This window comes from Delphinapterus leucas, chromosome 2 (genome assembly GCF_059928025.1).
Source record: "Delphinapterus leucas isolate spDelLeu-1000000601 "Yukka" chromosome 2, BTC_Dleu_Yukka2, whole genome shotgun sequence".
NCBI lineage: Eukaryota > Metazoa > Chordata > Mammalia > Artiodactyla > Monodontidae > Delphinapterus > Delphinapterus leucas.
In genome coordinates this window covers 66,572,858-66,590,312 of record NC_143130.1, presented here as the reverse complement: position 1 = coordinate 66,590,312, position 17,455 = coordinate 66,572,858, and the positions used below count along the sequence as shown (strand labels likewise).

At 36.7% G+C, this 17,455-nt stretch overlaps 1 protein-coding gene across 8 annotated transcripts in view; it reads right to left on the bottom strand.

The window, feature by feature from the left end:
- MYO9A (myosin IXA) overlaps nt 1–17,455 on the bottom strand; it is a 269,595-nt gene that overhangs the window by 193,288 nt on the left and 58,852 nt on the right. For all 8 annotated transcript variants that reach the window (XM_022579925.3, XM_022579928.3, XM_022579929.3 and 5 more), the window contains exons 5-8: nt 11,096–11,195; nt 9,524–9,580; nt 3,668–3,765; nt 1,322–1,448 (exon numbers count right to left, since the gene is read on the bottom strand). In XM_022579925.3, the coding sequence (XP_022435633.1) occupies nt 1,322–1,448; nt 3,668–3,765; nt 9,524–9,580; nt 11,096–11,195 (382 nt within the window). The remainder of the gene's footprint in view (nt 1–1,321; nt 1,449–3,667; nt 3,766–9,523; nt 9,581–11,095; nt 11,196–17,455) is intronic.

Here is a 17,455-nt window from a genome sequence, read left to right as displayed (position 1 = left end):
CTGAGTAGTATCCCATTGTGTGTGTGTGTGTGTGTGTGTGTGTGTGTGTGTATACACATCACATCTTTACCCATTCAACTGTCAATGGACATTTATGTTGCTTCCATGTCTTGGCTATTGTAAATAGTGCTGCTATGAACATTGGGGTGCATGTGTCTTTTCGAGTTAGAGTTTTCACTGGATACATGCCCAGCAGTGGGATTGCTGGATCATATTATAGCTCTATTTTTATTTTAGTTTTTTAAGAAACCTCTATACTGTTCTCCATCGCAGCTGCACCAATTTACATTCCCACCAACAGTGCAAGAGGGTTCCCCATTCTCCACACCCTCTCCAGCATTTACTATTTGCAGACTTTTTGATGACAGCCATTCTGACCGATATGAGATGATACGTCATTGTGGTTTTGATTTGCATTTCTCTAATAATTAGCAACGTTGAGCATTTTTTCATGTGCCTGTTGGCCATCTCTATGTCTTCTCTGAAGAAGTATCTATTTAGGTCTTCTGCCCATTTTTTGACTGCGTTGTTTTGTTTTTTTGATATTGAGCTGTGTGAACAGTTTGCATATTCTGGAAATTAATCCCTCATAAATTACATTGTTTGGAAATATTTTCTCCCAATCTGTAGGTTGTCTTTTCACTTTGTTTATGGTTTCCCTTGCTGTGCAGATCATGTTTATCTTTATACAGATATAGATGGTTACATAAAAATATTTGTAGATATGTGAATATACTCAGGGGAGTATACACACATATACTTCCTGTCAGAGGAGAGGGCCTACAAAAATCATATCCCTTTTAAGATGAGTAGATAGCTCAGAAAACATGAGAAATCATCATTCCAGGAAGAAAGAATAAGGTAATAATAAGGACCCTGATGTGGGAAGAAACGTCATAGGAGATGAAGACCTTTGGCTCCCATTCAGCCATGAAGAAAGAAAAAGTAGTACCCTTTTCTCCACCCATCCAGATACCCATCTTCAAATAAAATAATCTAACCAACATTCTACTATGAGAGGAAATCTTAAATATAGAAGGAGAAAAATTACAAAGGCCTAGAACATGATACAGTATAGAGTGAAATACTCATCCTATTCAGCAAATTGAGGAATCATGGATATCTGGGGCAAAGGGAGGCAGGGGAGAAAACCCAAATCTTCTAAAGATTCTGGAACACACAATAGCAGAAATTCCAACTTTTGGAGTAACACTATTAATAAAAAGTATTAACCCATTTATATCTACAAAATAGTTACACAAAATAAAAACTGAAAAGTTACCCAGTATTTGAAATGACAACTGAGAATGTAATCACTTACTTCCAATAATTCTGAGACAACAGGCAGAACTTCAGGATTACATATATCTATGGAGTCATCCCGGTATGTCTTCTTTTTATAACAGATATTACCCAAATGTAGTATTGCTGAGAGAAGAGAGAAAATCCTGTGAAAATAAAACCATAAATTACAGCTTGCTTATGTGCATTCTCTAAGCTTGTTTCATTCCAAAATTCTAATCAAGCAAATTAACCAGTACAAAGCATTTAGTCTTCAGAAAAATAAGAAATAGGATAATAATAACTAAAATAACTAAAATTTATTGAGTGTTCACTATGTCGGGCACTGTGCAAAGCGCTTTATATAACCCTTTCAGAATTATATCACCTGTCAGATATAGCTATTTGAAGGGGACTTCTTACTATTGTCTGAACCTGCCATAGTGTTTCAAAAGTCCATGGACTTTCTAAACGCTTTTCATCCTGCCTGGAATGTCCTTTCCCTACACTGTCTATTTCAGATCTACTGCATCAGAATCTTTAAAAGAAAGGTCTTAGAATCTGTATTTTAACCAAGTAACCTAGGTGATTTTTTATTAGTAGTTATATTTTTTAAATGCTTTCCTATGTCATATTATACTGCCCATCATATTATAAATGCTTTTTAAAAAACAGTATGAGGCCACTGGGATACATTATCTAATATCAGGCCCTTAATGAGAAACATCTGTACCTGGACTGTCCTTCCCTCCTGTCTCAGAAGAACACACGCCCCTCCTCCAGCCAACAACTAATCCCTATGCTTGTGCTATACATCTCATGAACTCAGTTTACTCTGGAACATTATTATACCAATTTTCTATCTCTAGCCTGAACCTGACAAGAACTTTCTATCAAAATAATCTCACTTCTCTTTTACTTTAAACAACCCATCCTAGATCCTACATCTTCTTCACTTCATAAACAAGCTTATTGAAATGTTAACTTACACTCCTTGCCTTCACTTTGTCATTCACTATTTGCTAACACATTCTGGCATCTGCCTCCCAGTAAAATGTCTCATAGAAGTTACCAAGAACCTCCGTGTAACTTAGAAAAATATATTATGTCCTTAACTTACATGATATATCAAAGGCATTTAACACAGTTGAATACTCCATCTAAAAGCCCTTCCTAGAAATCTATATATACACACATCTTTGTGCCTTCTCCAGTTATTTCCTCAGAATAAATCTGTTCTACTTAAGAAATTTTAACTATGTGTTTTCCTAAAATTAGGAAGCATTTTAAATAAAACAAAGATATTGCGTTAGGAACCTAACAGCTGTACTTTCGGAGGTCCGAAGCAACATCTAATTCGTAGGTGTAATTTTTCAAATAATTAAAAATTTTTAAATGATTGAGTCACTAACACGACTCAAACAAAATACAAGTCAATTCTAAAGGAATATTTCACAAAAACATTCTGGGTTAGAGAGGAAACTCAGTATCAACTGAAATATAAAAGCTACTGAAAGCCAAAAACATAAAAAAACCAAACTTATGAGCCATTTTTTAAAAAACTATTTTTAGTAGTAGTTTATATAGTTGCACATTACACTATTTCAGAATTTTGGATTCAATAATCAGCACAATAATGTTTCTCACACACAAATATGTGATGCATAGTCTCCAGCAACAATAAATGTCTTATAAACAATTGAATATACTATAATTCAATATTAAAAGATTTATAAATATGAATTAAGAATACGTGCTCTCAAAAAGCTTATAAGGTTAAGGTTATTTGCATCTTTAAAGTAGTTTGTTTTATTTTAAACATAATTTACTTCTTTATTTTAAGCATAGTTTACTCCATCCTTATCTCAACCTTTTTACAGTTCTACTTTTTTATATTTACAATGAAAAATATACATTTAGCACAATGCTACAGACATAAATTTACAGTTGAAATACATAGAAAATTATGTTATACTGAAATGTATGCATGTCTTAATAAGATTAAAGATCAATGATATAGAAAGCAAGGAGTTATAAAATAGTGTTACAAAGCAACGGTTTTTAGGTAAGGTACATGGAGAGGTTTGGGGGGCACCAGGAGCCCTTGCAATAATATGCAAATGTTTATGTATTACATTTTACAGGAAGAAGAGCTCCAACTTTCAACAGACTCTCAAAGATTTATGACAAAAGAAAGCAATTCAAAACAAGTCTTTTAGAAAAATAAATTTTCTAATTCTAAGTAACATTTAAGATGGAACCGGATCAGGCACTGGATCAGGAATATCAGAAAATTGTTTCAAAGGATCAAAGAAGAGGAATTTTTGAAACACACATCATGATTTATTCTCTATCAAGGCTATAAGAATACAATAAATAAACTCACTGTCTTCGTGTCTTGGGAAGAAATCCTACCATTTCCATGGCTAGTTGTAAGCGTTCAAAGTCATGCCTCAAATCTTCCCCCTCCACTGTGAAGCAATCCTGTTTTTTTAAGAAAAAAGGGGGAGAAAAATCAAGACTACCTACTGAAAAGTAATCTAAGCCACGTGGAAATATAGTAATTTTAGATAAATGTACCTATTATAAAAATTAAAGCCGGTGAAATATTTAGACATTGCCAAATTCATTAGCTCTCTTATCTTACTACAAGTATGCACACTAAACACACACCTACCAAAATACCAGTAGGTAATCTTTTCTCCCTCTTTCACAACCACCCAAGCAAGAATCTCAAAAGTAACTTAAGAGCTAGCAATATGTATAAAATGTTCTGATACAAAGTTTGATTCTGAGTGGTTCTGAAGAGTCTTGGAGATCCAAAGCATTTAAGAGAGCTCAATTCCACAAACAAATGTTATCTATTCAACAAATATTTAATAAGTGTCTACCCATATGCAAGGTGAACTAGATCCTGAGACACAAAAATAAATTTTAGAACAGGCAACAATTTAGTTGAGAAGTGGAGACTAGACTTTTATCATACAAAGAGTTTATATTGTATCAATATTAGAAATAACATAAATATTATATTCCTAATAATATAAACATGGTAATCAGTCAGCAAAATAAAAAAGTATATGTGAAAGTATAAAAACCTGCAAAGAACACACATGATATGAGTCAGTAAAAATAGTTATGGACTACCAAATAAAAAAATACTACTCTTCTAGAGCAACTCTTGCATTTCACTTCCCCCAAAAGTCAAACGGTAACACTGTACACATAATCTAAATCTTTAAAACAATAAATAAGTCTCTAAATCCCTTTACTGTATGTTCTCACAGTCCCTTACACTTAACATTTTCAAAAACCTCCTCACATGTATTTACTTTTTTAATGCCTATCTTCCTATGAAATATTGTATTAAATACTCAATGAACACATGAACTATTACTTGTCTCATTTACTGCAGTTCTCCAATATCAAGTCAGTGCCAAGAAGAAAGTGGGAAATTATTAAAGCAGATATACAATGAATGATTTATTTGACTGAATGAGATATTCTTTTTTGAGAAGTAAACAAAGTGCTCATTTATTTTTTAAAAAGTATTTATCAAGTATCTACCATGTACAACTTGCTTTAGGCATTGTAAGAATGAGTTAATGAATATATATGTAAATAATAAAATTTTAAATTAAATATTAAGTCTTAGAATGCTATTAAAAATATTTTTATTCTCTATGGAAAGGTATACATGGATAGTTTAAATTTTTAAATTCACTTCAAGAAACGTTCTTTCTGAGAACCCATGTACTTAATTTTCTGACTATAAAATTTTGGTAAGCAATTTTAAGACATACTTCTACAGACATGCCAACATCCTACCTACTAAAAAATTTTAAGTTAACACATTTTTCTTTTACCTATAGTAAAGCTTTTTAAAAGCTCTTGCTTTTCTTCCCCCCAAAACCACAAATAGCTCACTCATTTTATGGTTTAGTAAAAAGTTTTCTATAATAAATCAGTGGGGAAAAAAAGAACTATGCTTCCATTTGTGTAAACTCAATGATACAGTAATGATTCTCGTAACTGACGGTTGTTCTTATCTACCCCAAGAATGAATAAAACAATGTGTATAAAATACTGAGAACATAAATTGAATAAAGAACTAAAATATAAATACATTTATACTTGCTGTTATCTATAATCAAATTGTTCTTCGGAAATACAAAATGGTCTCAGTGAAAACCAAAATGATAATTAACTTTTAAATGCTTGTACTTAATGTATATTTCCCTGATGACAACAGTATTAGAAAAAGTAAGGATGGACTAACCTACCAGACCAGAAATATCTTTATCTTAATCTGAGTTCCTATGGAAGCCGACCTTGAGACAAAGATTCAGTACAAGTACTAGCGGAATGTAGGGAAGGCAATGTAGCCTAAATAGGGTACAATATTAAAGTAGCTACCACAGTGGGTAACTGGACTTTAATCCCAAAGTAATCTCTGGGAAACAGTATAAAAAATAGACAGGTGGGGCTTCCCTGGTGGCGCAGTGGTTGAGAGTCCGCCTGCCAATGTAGGGGACATGGGCTCGTGCCCCGGTCTGGGAAGATCCCACATGCTGCTCCGCGGCTAGGCCCGTGAGCCATGGCCGCTGAGCCTGTGCTCCGCGGCGGGAGAGGCCATAACAGTGAGAGGCCCCCGTACCGCAAAAAAAAAAAAAAAAAAAAAAAAATAGACAGGTGAAGGAGCGGGAACACTTATATACCACCTCCCATGAGTTATTGGTTGAGGACTTCTAGAGATAAGCTGTTAACTCCTAGGAACTTCTAGAGGGTCATGCAAGAGCACAAGGGTTCTGAGAAAAGCCTTCAAGCACCAAGATACAAATACTGGCTGTTGGAGGTCATTTAGAAAACAATGGAACGGTAAGGGTCAAAGAATAAGACAGGGAACTATCCAACAACTGTTAGGATCCTTTCCACTGAAAGAAAACAGCTGATTCCTCTTGTCAAACTTAGCTCAGGCTCTAGTCTTACTTGATTAACATGCCACTGCACACTCCCCACAAACACACCAAAATGTTCTTTCATGCTATCAGCCTTTTTTCCCTTTGTATGAGATGATGAGACTGCTTTCTCATTTATAAGCACCTACAATAAGCCTGGCATATAGTAAACATTTATGAGGGAGAGAAAGTGAAGAGCAGAGTCAAATTACATATTTCTCTCCTACGCTGTATATATTTCTCAGAATGGTGCTTATAAAAATCATACTTTTTTATAGCTACCAGTTGATAATATAGAACATAAATAGGAATAATTGACTTTGAGAATTAGTAAAGATGCTGAAGATCATTTAAGAAAAAAGAATATAAAGAACATAGCCTGATTTGAATCCCAATTACACTATTAACTTGCTTCATCACCGTGGAGGAAGTCACTTAAATTCTGAGCCACTGTTCCTTCTGGTGTGAAAGGTAATCATACTAACTACAACCAGGGGTTTTATAATGATCAAACATAATATGGATGTTAAAGTGGTTTTTAAATGGAAAAATATATGCAAAGGAAGTTGGGCAGCATGCAGAGACCTTCATATTGGACTGGCATAAAGCCAAAAAGGCAGTATTTGAGGGAGTGACCACAAATTTATAAACTGTTGGACAGTGAATAGCAGTAAGAGCGCTATGTTGTAGAAATACTTAAAATAGGGAGAATGGAAACATTATGAATTCAAAGATTCCTGCCCAAGTTGCATCAGGATTCCTGCAGAAGGTCTACCTCATGGAAAAATGGGAGGCCAGGTACTATACAAATGGCTGGGTTCCTATAAAGGCAGTAATGACCAGGATGGAAGCATGGCCTCACTGAGATATGAGTTCTAATCCTCTGCAGCATGGTGGAATGTCAATATCCTGAGGCTTATTCTGGCAATTCTCACTAAACTTGCCTGATAGTTGGACCCTAAAATCATTCAAAGCTTAGTTCAGAAAAATTTTTAAAATTAGGTGACACTAACTGTTTACATTGAAGTTATTCAGAACCGGCTTTAAGGTAAAACTGTTTGAATAGATTATTACCATTTAAAGAAGGGAAATTAGCATTTACTAAATATCTTCTACATATCAGTCATTATGAGAGTCACTTACCATTTATAATCTCTAAATCCTCAAAACACAAGGAGTTAATTATGCATATGTATATTTAATTGTACGTACATTTATAGGGAAGAAAATAGACTCAGAGGTTAAATAAGTCACCTAAATAACAGGGGTGGCCAAACCAAAATCTATCCAGTTCTAAATCCTCTGCTATCTCCCATGAAACACTAGCTGCTTGAGCTTGTATTAATAGGATAACCCTTAAAACGAATTAAATCACCATACAATGGGCAACAACAGGTCCCTCGTCAAAAGCAATTTTCTCACCATAACTTCTCTTGGGATAATTTATACAATTCCAAATAATGTATGTTAAAAAATACAACACAAATTGCAGAACCCTCCTTAATAACCTCTCTTCCTATAATGCTAGTCACATAAGTTCTAAAAACTCAGAGTGAAACAAGTTTAGTTTGCCCCCAAATATACTATAAGGAGGAGCTAAGAGGAAAGAATAAAACAAAAGATCCTCAAATAGACTGCTTGTTTGCATTAATTACCTTGCGAAAAAAAAGCAACAGAAATTAATCAAAGTTCTAACTATAATATATTTGAAAACGTAATAAATGGGAGGGTAGTGATGAAAGTAATGTTAAGGGAGTAGGACAGTACGGTTACAAAGTTCTTCTAAGAGGAAAAGATGGAGAGTGATGTTTTCAGTGGTGGCAGTGATGGGGGAAACATTTACTGTGCACTTACACAGTATTAAGCAATCTATCAAACTCTTTAGATGCACTAATTTAATACTCATGAAAGTTAAAGACCATTATTATTCCCTTAAATAGGTGATGGAAACAAAACAATAAGTGACCTGCTTGGGTTCTCAAAACTAGTAAGTAGATGGAGCTAGTATTCAAGTCAGGTCTATCTACTTCAGAGCCCCCAAATTCTTAAGCATTACTTACACTGTCTAAACAATAGCAGACCAGTTCACAATTTCACTATAAGCTCTGTAAAGGCAATCAAGTCTTATATTCGCCATATGAGTTTCCCAGTCTCCTACCTACTTCCCAATGAGGCACACACAGTCACTTGGTGTACTAGGCGAAAGATGGAAGCTTCTCAAGAGTGACAAAACAGCATAAAATTTTTCTATTAAAAAGTTATCAGTATCAATAAATTTAAGTGTCTAAAATTTATTTTCCAAAATATTAAATCTGAAACTGCAAATTACTTGATTTATTATGAAATGGTAATGCAATTAAACTGAAGGAAAAAGTTAATGTCATAATTACTAATCCTTCTCAACTCTTGACAGTTTTGCAATTAGAGGAGTTTGTAATCACATGCAGTAAGAATTAAAGTGATGGTTATTTAAAGCAAGGAATAAGACATGTTATGTTTCCAGGAGGAATGGTTAATAAATTAGTTCATTAGTTAATGAATATAGATGAGTGCATGTTTTCAGCCTCTCACATCTGACCTAATTGCAAACTGAAGTAAAGGAAAAAGGCTTTTTGTGTTCTTTTTACAATTACAAACTTGTTCTTACAAAATATAACAAATAAAGCTAAATTTACCTACTCATTTTATATTATATCATATATGCCCTTAAATCATTCTCAATTTAAAACATAAAATAATCTTATTTATAGGAATTTCAATTCTTAATTTTTGGAAAATTATATAAAGGCTATAGCCTCTCTTGCTATTAAAAAAAAGTATGCATTCATTATGTGAAAAGACTGTTACCTGACATATAAAACAGGAAGGATATAACTTTTTAAAATAAACAATAAATATTACTCATAATATGTGGGTAACTAAACTACTGAAAAAGAATTGAAACAAACAAATCTCAAGGAAAAAAATCCTATAGTTCATAAGGATCCATAACAATGCTGAAGTCAGGAATGCAATCTATTTATTATTGGTCAAAATAAATATTGAATACAGTCTAAACAGCAAAAACAATCCAAAAATGGTAAATTGACTGGTTTTTAATCAATAAACCATACACATACAAATAAATCAATTCAAATAAATTAAACATTGATTTATCTTCTTTCTTAGATTCTTTGTTTCTATTTTAGCTGATTTTCTTCCTAAGTCACAAGACAGATGCAAATGAGCAAGGTGAGGGTCCTTTAACAGGAACACAGAATATTTATTTAGGCACTTGTACTGACCGGCTCAGAGTCATAGCAATAATCATCCCAGCTCTGTCTGAGGGGCTTCTTTGTTATCTGAAAGTAAGGCAGATTAGTCAGGTAGAAGTAATGATTATTACACTTCTCTAATCACCTCTTAGATGTAGTGCTCACATAGCACAGCTGTTACCAAAGAAAGTTATTTTGTATACCAGCACAAAACAAGAAACAACTAAGTAAACATTCAGATTCTGGGAGATCATATATTATCATAACCAATCCACACTTGCTATTATTCAGTTACTCTGAAATACAGTAACTGCTGAGTCCCATAGTCTCTGAATACTGACCTTATGATAAGAATATGTATGGTATGGACACTGATTACAAAAAATATCTGGAAGAGATGCAATAAACTCTAGATTTCTCTAATACTAACAACTATCAGCTCATTTATGGGCAATTACTACTTTTTAAAAAGGAAAATATTTAATCACCCATATATAAGGCAAATAGTTTAAACAGGAAAGGAAAGGAAAATACTCAGAAGCTAAATCAATGATTTTTTTTAATATACTTAAATTCAATACAGTAAAAATGCCTAGTGTCATACTGGGAAGTGATATATAACACAATTTTGAAATTCTCAATATAGTAATACAGAGTTATATTAGCTTATATAAATATGTAGTTTCAAAATTAGGAAATATCAGTTATACAGCATGCTCTATATCTTGCAAAAAGTCTGAGATGTTACTTTCATAACCCTAAATACATACTACAATCTCCGAGCCACATCAAAGTGTCAATTTCCTTACAAAACCCTCGTAAGATTTTTTTAAATTACCCAAAAGGAATTTCTTTCCATAGACATTACATCTTGCCTCAAACAAAAAAATGAGGGGAAACAATCTATTATTTAAATGATCTACTGTCAGACCAATTCCATTATTACCAGTTCTAGAATTTTTGTTAATATGAGGAATAAAATTGTAGAAACCAATGCAATGAAAAGTTGTGAGAATTACTACTTATTATGGAAGTTTAGGGGTGAATTTTGAGTTACAAGGTAAGTTACAAATTCTCTAAGTCATTTCCTTTAGTGAATTTTCATACTAATGTTTAATAGGATAATCACTGAGTTACAAAAATAATCATACTCTAAGTCAGTATCATAATATCATGCAAAGAGGTATATGTATTAGACTTCAAACATGCAAATAAAGTTTCAGTAATCCTTTGACAAGGGCAAGCATGAATCATTAGTAAATTTAACATGCTGTGGTCTGTAAAAGGTAAATCACTTTGGAAAGAGTAAAGCATTTTTCTAAACTGGAAGTATCTATAAACAGTTTATTATTCTCTTAAAGAGTCTCACAAAAAGCAAAAGGTACACATATAACTAATCTTTTCCAATTCATATAAGAATAATAATAATTTTTAAATTTAAGAACTGCATCACATAGATTTTTAGATTGCATACATGAAAATGCTAGTTAATATCCACTACCAACCAGGTTTCAGAAACAAAGTACTAGGGAAAAAAACTTTCCTCAAGAGCTAAAATTTAATAATGCCCTACATTTCAAAACGCTTTTCCTGAACTCCCACCTGATTGAGATAATGATATTCTTCCGGTTGTTTAAGATGGAATGCTAATCTCTCTTCTTCACTTGCTCCTGCCAGGAGGTAATAAAATACATGATAGTTCCTGTTGGAAACAAAGAAGTATGGCTTTATAATGAACATGGTCTAATGGTTATTATTCAACAAGAAAAAAGAAAAAGAAAACATTAATTAGTAAACTGTTTCAGCTTTGCTTCATTTTTTTAATACAAAGGTGATAAATTCAATATTTAAGTACTGCAGGGGAATTCAAGTGGCAGTCAAGTGGTTAGGACTCAGAGCTTTCACTGCCGTGGCCCAGGTTCAATCCCTGGTCGGGGAACTAAGATGCAGCAAGCCGTGCAGTGTGGCCCAAATAAAAAATAAGTACAACAAAATAAAATAATGTTTTGTATGCTGGAAACAAAAGAGAAAGGTGAAGGCAGCAATACAGTAAACTTGAGACCTCTAAAAATTCTCTCCACAGAACCAATTAGAAAACTGGCAAATTTGTCAGAATCAACTCTAGAAATTAACCAAAAGAAAACAGCAATCCAGAGAGTGTTTACACAAGAAAAACAGCTGAATCTCAGTAAAAACTGAAGCTTGATGGCCTTTTAACTTGCCCTATTCCACCTCCTGCTTAACAGACCCATGGTAGCTTTCAATACCAACAGCTTACAACTGAGGTGGACACCCAAAGCCTGGCAGCCTCCAAAAGAGGGCAGAATGGGGTTGGGGCTCATTCAGAGTCTCATTCCCTGAGAAATATGATTATCTGATCTGTCTGGTTGTTCCTTGGAAGGAGCCATTTTCAAAACTATCCTTATTTGACCTGACTCAGAGTTAGCCCAGTACGAAAATCTTTGCCCCAGAGACATTTGTAGGAAACAATTATAGGCAATTTTTGAACATATCAGCCTCCTGCAGCGATGAACAAATGTTGGGGCACACAGTAGGCTAACCAAAAAACTTAAAGGGAAAAGGTGGGAAATGAGACATCCACAGAGGCTTTGAAAAGCCCCAATACGTTCCTGGGAATCTAAAAGGCCATGTGCATGCATAGCCTGTGCCCATGCCCAGGGTTGCATGTCCACTCAGCAAAGACAAGAGGAGACACTAACCTCTCACCTATCACTAACCCGGAAGGTCTGCACAAGGAGGAAGTAAAGGCTAAGGCAGAATTACAAAATGCCTACCTAGGTGTTAAATGTCATGGCCCAATACCCATAGAGAGCCCTGAGGCAAAGTCTGGGAGACTTACTGTTTCCAACCATTTGAGGAACACTCTGCTCAATCATTAAATCTAAACAAGCAGATACTTCAATAGCTACACTTGAAAAAGACTTTTCAAAGACTTCAAATTAGCTCAGAAAATTCACAAAACAAACACAAGGAACAAAAGTAACAACCACAAAGGCTGGAAGGGGAGGAACTCATTTTCTAGAGCTGCCACATGATTATTTTAAATGTCCAATTATTACTTAAAACGTCCAATTTTCAACAAAAATTTACAAGTCACGCAAGGAAATCAGAAAGTATAGCACATACAGGCTTCCCTGGTGACGCAGTGGTTAGGCATCCACCTGCTAATGCAGGGGACACTGGTTCAAACCCTGGGCCGGAAAGATCCCACATGCCACGCAGCAACTAAGCCCATGCACCACAACTACTGAGCCTGCACTCTAGAGCCTGCGAGCCACAACTACTGAAGCCCGTGTGCCAAAACTACTGAAGCCCGGGTGCCTAGAGCTCATGCTCCACAACAAGAGAAGCCACTGTAATGAGAAGCCCGCACACTGCAACGAAGAGTAGCCCCCGCTGGCCGCAACTAGAGAAAGCCCGCACGCAGCAATGAAGACCCAATGGAGCCAGAAATAAATAAATAAACTTATTTATTTATTTAAAACAAACAAACAAAGAAAGTATACCACATACAAAGGAGAAAAAACATTCAATAATAACTGTTCCTGGGGAGGTCTTGACATTAGACTTACTAGATAAGGCTTTTAATCAGCTGTTTTAAATACATTCAAAGAACTGAAGGAAACCATGTTTAAAGAACTAAAGTATGAGAATGCTGTCTCATCAAATAGAAGCTCTCAATAAGTATACAGAACTTATAAAATAATCAGAAAAGAAATTTTGGAGTTGAAAAGTATAATAACTAAAATGAAAAACTCTCTAGAGGAGCTCAAAAGCAGATTTGCAAGCAGAAGAAGGAATCAGTGGACTTGAAGAAAGGTCAGTTAAGGCTAGTTAGTCTGAGGAAGAGAAACAACCATGAATGAAGAAAAATTATCAACCTCAGAGATCTGTGGGACACTATTAAGCAGACACCAACACATGCACAATACAGAACACCAAAATATGCACAATGGGAGCCCCAAAAAGAGAAGAAAGAGCAGAAAGAATATTTGAAAAACATGACCAGAAACTCCCCAAATTTGATGAAAAATATCTATCTGTACATCCAAGAAACTCAATGAACTCCAGGAGGGAAAAACTCAAAGAGATCCACACCTAGACAAATTAAAACTGTTTAAAGACAACGAAAAAATTTTCAAAGCACCATGAGAGAAATGCCTCATCAAGGGATCATAATATAAGATTACCAAATGATTTCTCATCAGGAACCATGGAAAGGAAACAGATTCAAAGTACTAAAAGAAAAAAAAATCAAGAATTATATATTCAGCAAAACTATCCTTCAAAAATAAAGGAGAAATTAGGATATTCCCAGATAAACAAAAATTAATATACTTCAGAGCTAACAGATGGGCCCCATAAAAAATGCTACAGGGAGTTTTTCTCACTGAAATGAAAGGAAACTAGAGGAGATTCAATTAAGCATTAAGAAATAAATAGCAGGGCTTCCCTGGTGGCGCAGTCGTTGAGAGTCCGCCTGCCGATGCAGGCGACATGGGTTCGTGCCCCGGTCTGGGAAGATCCCACATGCTGCGGAGCAGCTGGGCCCGTGAGCCATGGCCGCTGAGCCTGTGTGTCCGGAGCCTGTGCTCCGCAACGGGAGAGGCCACAACAGTGAGAGGCCCATGAACCGCAAAAAAAAAAAAAGAAAGAAAGAAATAGCAGAGAGGACCTTCAAGATGGCGGAGCAGTAAGATGTGGAGATCACCTTCCTCCCCACAAATACATCAAAAATACATCTAATGTGGAACAACTCCTACAGACCACCTACTGAATGCTGGCAGAAGAACTCAGACTTCCCAAAAGGCAAGAAACCCCCCACGTACCTGGGTAGGGCAAAAGAAAAAAGAGAAAACAGAGACAAAAGAATAGGGACAGAACCTGTGCCTCTGGGAGGGAGTCACGAAGGAGGAAAGGTTTCCACACAATACGAAGCCCCTTCACTGGTGGAACCAGGGGGTGGGGAGGGGGAAGCTTCGGAGCCAAGGAGGAGAGCACAGCAATAGGGGTGCAGAGGGCAAAGCTGAGAGATTCCCGCACAGAGGATTGGTGCCGACCAGCACTCACCAGCCTGAGAGGCTTGTCTGCTCACCTAACGGGTCGGGCGGGGCTGGGAGCTGAGGCTTGGGCTTCGGAGGTCAGATCCCAGGGAGAGGACTGGGGTTGCCTGTGTGAACACAGCGTGAAGGGGGCAAGTGCGCCACAGCTAGCCGGGAGGGAGTCCGGGAAAAACTCTGGACCTGCCTAAGAGGCAAGAGACCATTGTTTCAGGGTGTGAGAGGAGAGGGGATTCAGAGCACCACCTAAACGAGCTTCAGAGACAGGCACAAGCTGCGGTTATCAGTGCGAACCCCAGAAGACGGGCATGAAACGCTAAGGCTGCTGCTGCAGCCACCAAGAAGCCTGTGTGCAAGTACAGGTCACTATCCACACCTCCCCTCCTGGGAGCCTGTGCAGCCCGCCACTGCCAGGGTCCTGTGATCCAAGGACAACTTATCCAGGAAAACACACGGCATGCCTCAGGCTGTTGCAACGTCACGCCAGCCTCTGCCACCTCAACCTCACCCAACGTTCCATACACCTCCCTCCCCCCAGTCTGAGTGAGCAACAGCCCCCTAATCAGTCGCTACTTTAACCGCCCCTCATCTGGACGAAGAACGGACGTCAGAGGGGAACCCACACACAGAGGCGGGGCCAAATCCAAAGCTGAACCCCGGGAGGTGTGCGAACAAAGAGAAAGGGAAATTTCTCCATGCAGCCTCAAGAGCAGCAGATTAAATCTCCATAATCAACCTGATGTACCCTGCATCTGTGGAATACCTGAATAGACAATGAATCATCCCAAAATTCAGGCAGTGGACTTTGGGAGCAACTGTAGACCTGGGGGGGTTTGCTGTACACAACTGACTAGTTTCTGATGTACATGTTTATCTTAGTTTAGCTTTTACTGCTTGTTATCATTGGTGGATTTGTTTACTGGTTTGGTTGCTCTCTGCTTTTCTTTTTATTACTTTTTTATTTTAATAATTTAAAAAAATTTTTTTATTTTAATAACTTTATTTTATTTTTTCTTTCTTTCTTTTTTTTCTCCCTTTTCTTCTGAGCCGTGTGGCTAACAGGGTCTTGGTGCTCTGGCTGGGTGTCAGGCCTGGGCCTCAGAGGTGGGAGAGCCGAGTTCCGAGTTCAGGACATTGGATCACCAGAGACCTCCTGGCCCCACATAATATCAATCGGCGAGAGCTCTCCCAGAGATCTCCGTCTCAATGCTAAGACCCAGCTCCACTCAACGACCAGCAAGCTACAGTGCTGGACACCCCATGCCAAACAACAAGCAAGACAGGAACACAACCCCACTATTAGCAAAGAGGCTGCCTAAAATCATAATGAGTTCACAGACACCCCAAAACACACCAGCGGATGTGGCCCTGCCCACCAGAAAGACAAAACTCAGCTCCAGCCACCAGGACACGGGCACCAGTCCCCTCTACCAGGAAGTCTACACAAGCCACTGAACCAACCTTACCCAGTGGGGGCAGACACCAAAAACAATGGGAACTACGAACCTGCAGCCTGCGAAAAGGAGACGCCAAATACACTAAGTGAAGCAAAATGAGAAGACAGAGAAATATGCAGCAGATGAAGGAGCAAGGTAAAAACCCACCAGACCAAACAAATGAAGAGGAAATAGGCAGTCTACCAGAAAAAGAATTCAGAGTAATGATAGTAAAGATGACCAAAATCTTGGAAATAGAATGGAGAAAATATAAGAAACATTTAACAAGGACCTAGAAGAACTAAAGAACAAACAAACAATGAAGAACAACACAAAAAATGAAATTAAAAATTCTCTAGAAGGAATCAATAGCAGAACAACTGAGGCAGAAGAAGAGATAAGTGACATGGAAGATAAAATAGTGGAAATAACTACCACAGAGCAGAATAAAGAAAAAAGAATGAAATGAATTGAGGACCAGTTCAGATACCTCTGGAACAACATTAAACGCACCAACATTCGAATTACAGGGGTCCCAGAAGAAGAAGAGAAAAAGAAAGGGACTGAGAAAATATCTGAAGAGATTATAGTTCAAAACTTCCATAATATGGGAAAGGAAATAATCAAGTCCAGGAAGCACAGGGAGTCCCATACAGGATAAATCCAAGGAGAAAGATGCCAAGAAACATATTAATCTCACTATCAAAAATTAAATACAAAGAAAAGTTATTAAAAGCAGCAAGGGAAAAGCAACAAATAACATACAAGGGAATCCCCATAAGTTTAACAGCTGATCTTTCAGCAGAAGCTCTGCAAGCCAGAAGGGAGTGGCAGGACACATTTAAAGTAATGAAAGGGAAAAACCTACAACCAAGATTACTCTACCCAGCAAGGATCTCATTCAGATTTGATGGAGAAATTTAAACCTTTACAGACAAGCAAAAGCTAAGAGAATTCAGCACCACCAAACCAGCTTTACAACAAATGCTAAAGGAACTTCTCTAGGCAGGAAACACAAGGGAAGGAAAAGACCTACAATAACAAATCCAAAACAACTAAGAAAATGGTAATAGGAACATATATATCGATAACTACCCTAAATGTAAACGGATTAAATGGTCCAACCAAAAGACATACACTGGCTGAATGGATACAAAAACAAGACCCGTATATATGCTGTCTATAAGAGGCCTACTTCAGACCTAGGGACACATACAGACTGAAAGTGAGGGGATGGAAAAAGACATTCCATGCAAATGGAAATCAAAAGAAAGCTGGAGTAGCAATTCTCATATCAGACAAAATAGACTTTAAAGTAAAGACTATTACAAGAGACAAAGAAGGACACTACATAATGATCAATGGAACAATCCAAGAAGAAGATATAAAAATTGTGAATATTTATGCACCCAACATAGGAGAGCCTCAATACTTAAGGCAAATGC